Below are 12,328 nucleotides of genomic sequence, written 5' to 3'. Positions count from 1 at the left end.
AAAGTGCTGGGATTACAGGCGTGAGCCACTGCGCCTGGCCTGCTTTGTATTTTCCTGCTGACTAATGTTGAACATCTTTCTAGATGCTTATTGGCCATTTGTATGTCTTCTTTGGAAAAGTGTTTATTCAATTTTGGTGAAGTCCAATTATCTATTTTTTCTTCTATCACTTGTGCTTTTGGTGTCATCTACGAAACTATTACCTTAGTCACAAAGATTTAATGCTCTCTTTGTCTAAGAGTTTTATAGTTTTGCTGCTACAGTTAGATCTTTGATCCATTTTGAGTTTATTTTTGTATGGGATGTGAGATAGGGGTCAAGCTTCATTCTTTTGCATGTGGATATCCAGTTGTCCTAACACCATTTGTTGAAAAGACTGTCCTTTGTCCATTTTGTGTTCTTGATACTCTTTTCAAAAATCAAATGACCATAAATGTAAGGATTTATTTCTGGACTCTTCAGTCCTGTAAGAATTTTTTTTTTTTTTTCCCCGCTTCAGTAAAGCTTAGTATCTTTATTTCTGAACTGGTGATAACAACACCCTCCCAGTACTCTTGTGAAGAGTAGAGGTTTTGTTAGTAAAATTTTTGCTGTAATGTCTTCCCCTCCATCTGTAACCTCAACTTGTGATCAAGGTAAGTATAGTTGGCTGTACATTTAATAAGGTCAATGACATTCCTTATTTTATCTACTTTCAAGTGAAGTTATTGAAATAAACTTTGCTTTGCTTTTGTTTTAAAGTTACCCTTTAAGTAACGGTGTCATCACAGTAAATACTGTTATTTGGATTTCTTTCTGTTTATTTTATCACAGGTGATCCTTTCAAGGATGATCCTTTTGGAAAAATCGGTCAGTATCTTACTGAGTTTCATCTTAGCTTTCATTCATTTCCGCTTAATAATAAACTTATGTTATTTGGGTCTGAAACTGAAGCCCCAGTAAGATACTCTATGTGCCTGGCATTTTCAGAAAGAAAGTAGTAAATTCTTGAGATTTTGCTTAATAAATTGTTGCTTTACTTTTACTTCTCCTTTTTTTTTTTCTGGTGTTTTTTGTTTCTGAGACAGGGTCTTATTCTGTCACCCAGGCTGCAATGCAGTGGTGTGATCATGGCTCACTGCAGCCTTGACTTCCTGGGCTCAACTAGTCCTCCTGCCTCAGCCTCCTGAGTACCTAGGTCTACAGGCTCATGCCAGCACACCTGACTGATTTTTTAAAAAATTTTTTGTGGAGACAGGGTCTCACTGTGTTGCCCAGGTTGATCTTAAACTCCTGGGCTCAAGCAGTCCTCCTACCTCAGCCTCCCAAAGTGCTGCGATTACAGACAGGCATGAGCCACTATGCCCAGTAGCTTTACTTTTTTAAAAATGACATTAGTGTTTAGACTTTGGTGCTTTTAATATTTATTCTGATTCCTCCTTACTAACTAAAGGTTTGGTGAACATAATGATCTATACTACTTCGGGATTTAGAATGTAATTTTGTTTTCCTATGATTATAGCCCACACTTGTGATTAGAGGAAGAGGATCTTGAAGAATTACTAAAACATCAGGCTTTTTAAGATACTCTTTTTCTGGGAATTTTCATTAGAATAATGCAAATCTTGTTTACCGTTTAGTTTTTGCATCCCAAACCTGTTCTAAACTATTGGCTGTTAGCTTTGAGCTCAGAGAGAAAAATACATTTAGAAGTTTTTATTGTGTTTTCTTTAGTTATGATAGCGTAGAATAAGGAAACTTAAAATTGGATCCCTTGAAATTATATGTTAATTTAAAAAAATAAGTTTATTAGGTGAAAGGTTCTATATCTTTTATCAAAATTGCAAAGGAGTCTGTGAAATAAAAAATAGTCAGCTTAGATTCTACAGCATTTCAAACTGTCTTTTTGGGGGTTTTTTTGAGACAATCTTGCTCTGTTGCCCAGGCTAGAGTACAAGTAGTGTGATCTTAACTCACTGCAACCTCCACCTCCCATGCTGAAGTAATTATTCTCATGCCTCAGCCTCCTGAATAGCCGGGATTACAGGCGCACACCACCACGCCTGGCTAATTTTTGTGTTTTTAGTAGAGGCAGGGTTTCACCATGTTAGCCAGGCTGGTGTTAAACTCCTGAGCTCAAGTGATCCGTCCACCTCAACCTACCAAAGTGCTGGAATTACAGGTGTAAGCCACTGCACCCAGCCCAAACTGTCTTTTTGTTTGTTGATTTTTGTTGGTTTGTTTTTGAGACAGGGTCTCACTGTCACCCAGGCTGGAGTAGAGTGGCAGGTCTTTGCTCACTGCAGCCTCTGCCTCCCATGTTCAAGTGATTCTCCCACCTCAGCCTCCTGAGTAGCTGGGACTGTAGGTGCGTACCACCACTCCTGGCTAATTTTTGTGTTTTTTAGTAGAGAGGAGGTTTTGCCATGTTGGCCAGGCTGGTCTTGAACTCCTGATCTCAAGTGATCTGCCTGCCTCAGCCTCCCAAAGTGGTGGGATTACAGGTGTGAGCCACTGCACCTGGCCCCAAACTGTCTTTTAATTAAGGCACTGATCATACCTTCAAGTGATGGGAAATTTAGTGCAATAATTTTTTTTTGTCTCTTATATTCATGCCTTATTTTTTTAGATCCATTTGGTGGTGATCCTTTCAAAGGTTCAGATCCATTTGCATCAGACTGTTTCTTCAGGCAATCTACTGATCCTTTTGCCACTTCAAGCACTGACCCTTTCAGTGCAGCCAACAATAGCAATATTACATCGGTAAGTGGGAGAATTAAAGACTGTTAAGTTAAATGGATACGTGTCCTAAGCAAGTTTCTTGAAATACATAGTGATGAAAGAACCCTCATTTAGATTACTTCTAATGGGCCATATAAGAATTTCAGTCGCATCCCAATTCAGTTAGTTTTTGGTTCAGACTGGTATTTCATAGTTTGGTTACCCACTGGAATTAACTGGAATGACTGAACAGGGTCCAAAAGTGATGTTCATCTTTCAAGAGACTAAATCTTATCCTATTGAGGATACTAACAATGATTGGAAATTTATAAGCCAGTCTTATATAAAACTTTTCTGAAATGTTTGGTATATTATTGAAATAATGAAAATTACTTTAAAAGAACTTTAGAAAAATAAAATCATTTATGTTATTACATAGACACATCTGGAATGTTAATTCTGCAAAGTACAAATTCTTATTAAATGTCAAGCTCTCTTGAGAACATACATACCTACACAATCACTATTTAATAACCGCATGCCTGATCCAGGTACTGGTGTGTGCTTTACATTCGTTGTTTCTAATATTTACATCAATTTTGCAAAGTAGGTGTTGATATCCCTATTTTAAAAATAAGGACACTGGGATTAGAAAAATTAACATGTTTAAGATCCTATAGCTAGTTGCTCTTTTATCTGGAGGCTTTAAAAAAATCTTCATATTGTGGATATTTAGGAATACTTAAACGAGAATAGTGTAATGAAATATTTTAACAAGCTTTCATGCATCCATTACCCAATGTCAATAATTAGGAATGGTTTTGCTGGTTTTTGGTTTTGCTTTTTAATTTGTGTTTTAAGACTTCGTTTTTGAGACGGGTGGTTTCACGTCTGTAGGTAAACTGAACCTATAAAGGACCAGTTAATTGAGAGGCATTTGAAGCAAAAATTTTATCTTCTAGTACTCTTAGATTAAGAATTTTTCCTTTAAAATGTAATTGATTATTTTAAAGATAATAGATTTTGTATTATTGAAAGTTGCTTCTTTTTTATATTCAGTAAAGAGCTGCCTGGCTAAGAACTGGTATTTTCCATTGAATGAAAACTGGACAGATACCTTCGTAACTGAATATTTTTGGTTTCCCCGGGCTACCGGATACTCTGTTTTCCTATAGCGCTTAGTTTGCAGTGTGGACCCATTTGCCAAATTCTTCTAAAGTTGCTGCTACCGGAATTCTTCTCTTCTTAACCTTCTTATTCTAGCCTCTCATTCTCCTATGATCTAAAGAGCAAGAAAGCTAAATCAGCTCTTCGAATTTAAAAATGAATACATTCCTCTTGTCCTGTCCCCCATGAGATTTTTCTACCGTTTGTTTTACTGACTTTTTGTTCCCAGTTTTCTACAGGTATATTGTCCTTGCTTACAGCCTGTAATTTCACCATTCAAAACAAAACAGAAAACCAAATTGGCAATATTATAATAGCTGCAGCTTATCTAATTTCCTCTATGTGCCAGGGATGGTGCCAAGCTCTTTATATGCATTGTCTCGTTTAATTTTCACAGTAATCGTATGAGGTTTACATATGTTAAGTTGAGGCCAGGTGTGGTGGCTCCCACCTCTAATTCCAGCACTTTAGGAGGCCAAGGCAGGAGGATCACTTGAGGCAAGTAGTTCACAATCAGCCTGGACAACAAAGCGAGACACTGTCTCTACAAAAAAATTAAAATATTAGTCAGGTGTGATAGCATGCACCTATAATCCCAGCTACTTGAGAGACTGAGGTGGGAGGATTGTGTGAGCGAAGGAAGTCAAGGCAACAGTGAGCCATGATTGCACTACAGCACTCCAGCTTGGGTGACAGAGTGAGATCTTGTCTCAATTTAAAAAAAAAAAAAAAAAAGATTAAGTTGGTAGTAAGTTAATTAGTGGTAGAACTAGACTCAAACTCTGTTCTGTGTAACCAAAATCTAAGATTTTCACCAATACAATCTAGAAATTTTTTAAAAATTGGCCCTGCTAAACTCCCCAGTTATCAAACTGACATAGAGTTTTGTGGCCCCTTGTTCCTTCATGGGCTGCACAATCTGTCCTGTTCCCCTTGCTATCCTGACGGCCTTTTAGGGTGGTTGCACAGTATATGATGAAGGACTAGAAACTAAATCTGACACACATGTAGACATGCCCTTTCCCTTTCTCCTTGTGATGGCAAATCAAATCTGTAAGCTGTTGTTTAAAACACAGCCTGTTAGTTTTTCTTTCTCTCAAAGAGAGGAAGTAATAATACAGGTTGAGCACCCCAAATCCAAAATGCGCCAGTAAACATTTCCTGAGTATCATGTCAGCACTCAAAAGGTTTCAGACTTTGGAGCCTTTCACATTTTCAAATTATGGATGTTGACTTGGTAAATAGAACACAAATATTCCAAAATCTGAAAAAACCCAACATCCAAAATACTTTTTGTCCCAAGCATTTCTGATAAGGGATGCTCAGCCTGTCCTTGGTGACTTGTTATGTCAGTGACCTTCTCTTACACTGGTGTTATGACTATCATATTAGGAAACATGGAAAGTTATCTCGCTATATAGACCAGTATAAGTTTTTCTTTAATTGCTGTTTATTCCGCAGATATCTAAGTTAGTGTGCTAGTTGTATAATATAATTGGCATCAGTTAATACTGTCATTACTTTTTATCATTCATAGTTTTCATTTCTAAAAACTTCATTAGTATTCTTTCTGCTAGTAGTTTTAATGGATTCTTTTATAAAGAGAGAAGGTTAGTCCCAGTTAACATTACCTTTCTCTACAATTAAATTTTTTTATTTATTTTATTTATTTATTTATTTTTGAGACGGAGTCTCGCTCTGTCGCCCAGGCTGGAGTGCAGTGGCTGGATCTCAGCTCACTGCAAGCTCTGCCTGCCGTGTTTACGCCATTCTCCTGCCTCAGCCTCCCGAGTAGCTGGGACTACATTAGGTGGGACTACAGGCGCCCGCCACCTCGCCCGGCTAGTTTTTTGTATTCTTTAGTAGAGACAGGGTTTCACCATGTTAGCCAGGATGGTCTTGATCTCCTGACCTTGTGATCCACCCGTCTCGGCCTCCCAAAGTGCTGGGATTACAGGCTTGAGCCACTGTGCCCGGCCTACATTTTTTTTTAACTTGGAAATTTATACATTAAGCTCTGGCAGTATTATTTGACATTTATTTGTAATATCCAACTTCTTGATAATTGGAAATAGAGTCTGTAATACAAATGACATTGATAATCATGCATCAGAGTTGCATATAAATGTTCAGAAACTCTTTTCACACTCTTTTCACCTGTTTGCCAAGTCTTTCAGCTAGCCGCTTAAAAAGAGCCTGGTGCCAGAAAGAGGAAATTCAGTTATCTTCCTAAATATACAATTTGTTTGACTATGATTAAAAACTAAAGTATAAAGTAGGAAGACAGTTAAAAGCCAGAATCTCTGGCATCTGGTAACATTCTCACCTTTAGCAAGATCAGTTGCTCTTGATCCCAGACTTTTACATAGCTTATTATTGAAAGCAGCAGGATCTTTTTAGCAAAAAGCTATCTTTGTGTATGTGTGCATATGTGTGTGTGTGTATGTGTGTACATGTGTTTTCTCTCTGAGGGTCAGAATGCAGAATTATTTTTAGATAACAATTAGAAAATAGAAATTAACATTTTATGATATTAAGTACTAGGATATGTGAGAATTAAAATAGTGTGTGCATTCTAAATATAAAATGATATTCTGGAATCTGGTGAAATCTAATAAAATCTATGGTTTATAGTTTTGTACCAGTGTTCTTCGTTTTAATAGATGTACTATAATTATGTGAGATATTAACATTAGGGGAAACTGGGTGAAGAGTGTATGGGAACTCTGTACTATCTTTACAGCTCTTACGTAAATCTAAATTATTCCAAGATAAAAGGTTAGTGGTGGCTCTCACCTGAAATCCCAGTGCTTTCGGAGGCCAAGGTGGGAGGATTTATTGAGGCCAGGAGTTTGAGAGAAACATAGCAAGACCCTGTCTCTACAAATAATAACAAAAATTACCCAGGTGTGGTGGCATATACCTGTAGTCCCAGCTATTCGGGAGGCTAAGGCAGGGGAGAGGCAGGAGGATCACTTGAGCCCAGGAGTTTGAGGTTACAGTGAGCTGTGATCACACCACTGTATTCCAGCTGGGGTGACAGAGCGAGACCTTGTCTCTAAAAAATGAAATAAGTAAAAAGTTAAAACAATGTACATCTATACAACTAGCAAGATTATGAAGAAAAAAATAAACGAGTATCACCAAAATCAGGATTGTGATTATAGAGGGGCACATGAAGACTTCCGAGGTATAGTCAGTTTCCTGGGAGATAACTACACAAGTGTTCACTTGATACATACTTGTTAAACCATAGATCTGTTTCATGTACTTTCTGAATGGATGTTATATTTCACAGTTAAGATTAGAAAATAATACGTATTATTTCCAGTTAGTAAGATTGCAGATCACTATGGGGAAACATTTGTTCCTAATGTCTATATTCCTTAATTAATTAAGAATTTGTAGATAGTATATTCTTTGGAGTGGTGATGAGGTTTCAGCTATGGTGTTGCCTCTCTCATTCATGGTTTTATATGCTTTGTTTAGGTGGAAACATTGAAGCACAATGATCCTTTTGCTCCTGGTGGAACAGTTGTTGCAGCAAGCGATTCAGGTAAATAAATAATTTATCAACTTCATTGAACGTTAAACATTACACTTTTTTTTTAGATTTTTTCTTTGCCTCTAAATATATTTGTCCTGTTATTTATAGCTTTAAAATTATTGCGTAATTATATCCAATTGTAATTTACCAATAATAACAAGCATTTGTGTGTCACTTTCTACTTATCTTTCATTATTTCATTTATTGTTCATGTTGAATATTATACTAGAATATGAACTCTACCCAGTATCAGTAAACCAATAAAAATGTTTTGCTTTATAAAATGCTGTGTTGCTTGGCAGCTTTAAAGTCAGCATTGACTGTTATGGATCTTGGTCTAAGTTAAAAGATTAGTGGCTTCCAATAGAACATGAAAATTGCTTTACAAATACAAATGGGTTCTGTTAACAATACAGAGAAAAGCTAAGTGTTATTTTAGCATCCAGTCTTCATACTTCATTTATGGTATCTAATTTTTTATTTATTCTTTTAATAACCTTTTAAAATAGTAATCTCATTTTAATCATAAACTAAGGACCAGAATATTAAGCAGTGTTCATCAAGATTGTACAGTTTAATAGATTTGAACCAGGTAAAGCCACGATTCAACGTTAGGTCTGACAAAATCAAAAAGCTTTTTCAACAAAGTAACTCTGCTTCTTTTCCACTGTTCATTTAAAACAAAAACAGACCAGCTATCATTTGGGAAAGCAGAAAATTTGAGGAAAGTAAAGTCAAATGTCTAAATACTCTTAATATGCTGAAAATAGATTACTTTATTTTTCCAGGTGAATATAGAGTGAGTTGTTCAGTATACAAATGTATTAATTGTGACTAATTAAGGATTATGAACATAGAAAAAGAATAGTAGAAATGTCTTTACAGAAGTCTGGGTGCAGTGGCTCATGGCTGTAATCCCAGCATTTTGGGAGGCCGAGGCAGGTACGTCACTTGAGGTCAGGAGTTCGAGACCAGCCTGGCCAACATGGTGAAAACCCGTCTCCACTAAAAATACAAAAATTAGCCGGGCATGGTGGTGGGTGCCTGTAATTCCAGCTACTTGGGAGGCAGAGGCAGAGAATTGCTTAAACCCAGAAGGTGGAGGTTGCAGTGAGCCGAGATTGTGCCATTGCACGCCAGCCTGGGCAACAGAGTGAGACTCTGTCTCCAAAAAAAAAAAGGCTGGCTCCAAAAAACAGGTTGGGTTCCTTATAATGAACAAATTGTAACAAGATGAGATTTAGCAGAGTGCATTGTTTTCAGGTTGGAAATTAACTCCCAACATGAGTAGCAAGAGTGAGGAATACAAAAAGTAGGTATGTAGAAAACAAGATTTAATGTAGGCTGAATATTGATTTAAACAGAAACTTAGAATAAGAGCAAATGAGACTTCTAAAAGGTTTATTGTATTAACAGTGGTTAAATTACATATTTTTAAGTACATGTGCTCTTTTTATACCCTCATTATTAAACTGATTATATTGCTAGGGGTATTATAGAATTAAAAAGGATAACCTAAGGAAATGGTAGGTGCCATAGAGTTAATTAAACCAACAAAGATTAAAGGAAGGGGAGACCACATTAAGGATAAATCAATAATGATATCAAAGTGGAATGTGGCTTTTGTGGTATGCCTTAAAAGCATGAGCTAGTATTTTAGCAGGTAAATATGGAAAGAGATTATGTGGAGCAAAAAGAACAATGTGAACAAGAAGTGGAGGCAGAACATATAGGGCATATTCAAGGAAAAACTAACACATTTTTGCAAGAGCTATTTCTCTATTTTTGCAAGATAGAGGAATAGTCAAGTTAAGGCTGAAGTGGTAGGTTACAGTGTTACATTAAAGGTTTCTAATACCTCTGTTGATCTTCTGCTTAAATTCCAGTTCCTAATTCATTTCCTGTAAAGTGGTAGAATAAATGACGATAATAGTCTAGGAGGAGGCTAAGATTTATCATTAATTATAGTAATAATGGCTACTATTCATTGAACACTTGCTGAGTTCCAACAGTCAACATGCTAATCATTTTTCTCTTCTTGGTCCCATTTAATTCTCACAACAGCTACGTTAGGTAATTTGTATTATGTTTATTGTACAGACAAGGAAAATCCAGGCGTGGAGAGACGAAACAGTTTTCAGAAGGTTAAAGTTGTAGTATTAGATGTACCCAATTCAAATGAGGTCTCTGGTTTTCCACCTGCCTCTTTGGTCATTCTTTCTTAATCTCCTTTGTTGATATTTCCTCTTTTTCTCAACCTCTTAATATTGTGTTGTCCCAAGTCTTAGTCCTTGGACCTCTTTTCTTTTTTATCTGTATTCCCTTGGGGGAAATCATCTGTGGCTTCAAATACTATTGATACACTGATCTATATCTCTAGTCACATCTCTTTCCTGAACTCCAGGCTCATTTTTCCAGCTAATTTATTTGGAATCTCCATGTGAATGTCTGATAGATACATCTAACGCATAAATCTAACACAAAGCAGCTATTTTTCCTTCCTAGACCTGCTTTTCTTGGCACCTTCCACATCTTAATTCATGGTTCGTCTTTAATGTAGTCTAAGATGATTCTAAAATCTTAGAATCATCCTTCGTTCTTCTTTTGCTCTTCCTCTATCTCTAATCTGTCAAGAAATCTTATTGACTCTACCTTCAAATTATATCCAGTAAAAGCCTTACAGTGGCCTGCACTTTTCTAACAATATCTCATCATTATTCCCATTACTCACTCTGCTCCAGCCACACTGGTCTTCTTGCTGCTGCACAAACAACAGAGCCATGTTCTTTGGCCCTTTGCACTAGCTGTTCCCTCTTCCTGGTATGATCCTTCTCCATATGTTCATATGATAATCTCTGTTACCTCTGACAAATCTTAATTCAGATGTCACCTTCTCAGTGAAGCTTATTCTGGCCACTCTATCTAACATTTACAAGTACCACTACTCAGCTCAGTGCTCCCACATTACTATTCTCTACTTTTCTTCTTTCATTATAACTTACTACTTTCCATCTTATTATATAAATTACTTCATTTTTCTCTTATCTGTTTCCTTTTCATCCTATTAGAAATTAAGCTCCAGAAGGAATTGAGATCCTTGTTTTCACTGATATAACCCAAGAACCTGAAAATGTGCCTGGGCGTATATTATTGAATGAACAAATGAGCCAGCTGCTCTTCTCAGAGAACATGTAATGGGAGTCCAGTGGGTAGATATTATTTATTTTGTTATGATAAGTAGTTTTTTTAAATTGTGGTAAAATATACGTAACATAAAGTTTGGCATTTTAACCTTTTTTAAATGTACAGTTCAAGGGCATTAAGTACATTCACATTGTTGTGCAATCATCACCACCATCCATCTCAAAAACTTTTTTCATATTCCAGAACTGAAATTCTATATCCATTAGATAATTCCCTATTCTCCCTCTCACCAAACCCTAACAACCATCATTACTACTCTGTATACTTATATAAGTGGAATCATAAAGTATTTGTCTTTTGATGATTGACTTATTTCATTTACCCTAGTGTTCTCAAGGTTCATCCACATAGTAGAATGTATCTGAATTTTTTACCTTTTTTAGGCTTAATAATAGTCTATTGTATGTATATACTGCATTTTGTTTATTTGTTCATTCATTAATGGACACTTAGTTGCCCACATTTTGTCTATGTGCATAATGTTGCTGTGAATGTGTGGGTACAGATATCTGTTTGAGTCCCTGCTTTCAATTCTTTTGGGTATAATTCTAAAAGTAGAATTGCTGGATCACAGGGTAATGCTGTTTTTAGTTTTTTGAGAAACGATCGTACTATTCTCCGCAACAACCATACTATTTTATACTCCAACCAACAGTTCACAGTGGTTCCAGTGTCTCCACATCTTTGCCAACCCTTACTATTTTCTGTTTTATTATAATAGGCATCCTAATGGGTGTGAAGTGGTATTTATTGCTTTGATTTGTATTTCCCTAATGATTAGTTTGTTGTGCATTTTTTAATATGCTTATTGGCTATTTGTATGTCTTCTGTGGAGAAATATCTATTCAAGTCCTCTGCCCATTTCTAAATCAGGTTGTTTTTTGTTGAATTTTTTATATATCCTAGATATTAACCCCTTATCAGATAAATGATTTGCAAATATTTTCTCCCATCCCATGGGTTACCTTTTCATTCTGTTAATACTGTCCACTGGTGAACAAAAGTTTTTAATTTTCATGTAGCTCTTTTTATCTATTATGTTGTTGTTGCCTTTGCTTTTAGTGTTATAACCAAGAAAGCATTGCTAAATCCAGTGTCAGGAAGCATTTCCCCTATAAGTTTTATAGTTTTAGCTCTTAAATTTAGGTATTTAATCCATTTTGAGTTAATTTTTGTATATGGTATGAGGTAAGAGTCCAACTTCATTAATTTGCATATGGATATTCAGTTTTCCCATCACCTTTTCTTGTAAAGACCGTCCTTTTTCCATTGTTTGTTCTTGGCACATTTGTTGAAAATCATTTGACCATATATGTGAGAGTTTATTTCTGGATTCTGGATTCTGTTCCATTGATCTATATGGTCTGTATTTATGCAGTTCCCCACTGTTTTAATTACTGTAGCTTTGAAATAAAATTTGAAATCAGAAAGTTTGACTACCAACTTCGTTGTTCCTTTTTAAGACTGCTTTGGGCCAGGCACAGTGGCTCATGCATGTAATTCCCAGTACTTTGGGAGGTCAAGGTGGGTGGATCACCTGAGCTCAGGAGTTCAAGACCAGCCTGGCCAATGTCTGAGTTCAGGAGTTAAAGACTAGCCTGGGCAACATAGTGAGACTCCGTTTCTACAAAAAATGCAAAAATCAGCTAGTCATAGTGGGATGCACCTGTACTCCCAGCTACTTGGGAAGCTGAGGTGGAAGAATCACTT

The 12,328-nt window shown here is 36.3% G+C and overlaps 1 protein-coding gene across 3 annotated transcripts in view; it reads left to right on the top strand.

The window, feature by feature from the left end:
* The window catches only part of EPS15 (epidermal growth factor receptor pathway substrate 15), a 125,428-nt gene that overhangs the window by 85,315 nt on the left and 27,785 nt on the right, over positions 1-12,328 (top strand). For all 3 annotated transcript variants that reach the window (XM_011973738.1, XM_011973740.1, XM_011973739.1), the window contains 3 exons: positions 814-849; positions 2,609-2,742; positions 7,357-7,423. In XM_011973738.1, coding sequence (XP_011829128.1) covers positions 814-849; positions 2,609-2,742; positions 7,357-7,423 — 237 coding nt within the window. The remainder of the gene's footprint in view (positions 1-813; positions 850-2,608; positions 2,743-7,356; positions 7,424-12,328) is intronic.

The sequence above is a fragment of the Mandrillus leucophaeus genome, unplaced genomic scaffold (assembly GCF_000951045.1).
Source record: "Mandrillus leucophaeus isolate KB7577 unplaced genomic scaffold, Mleu.le_1.0 Scaffold14, whole genome shotgun sequence".
Lineage (NCBI taxonomy): Eukaryota > Metazoa > Chordata > Mammalia > Primates > Cercopithecidae > Mandrillus > Mandrillus leucophaeus.
This window is presented reverse-complemented; position numbering and strand designations above follow the sequence as displayed.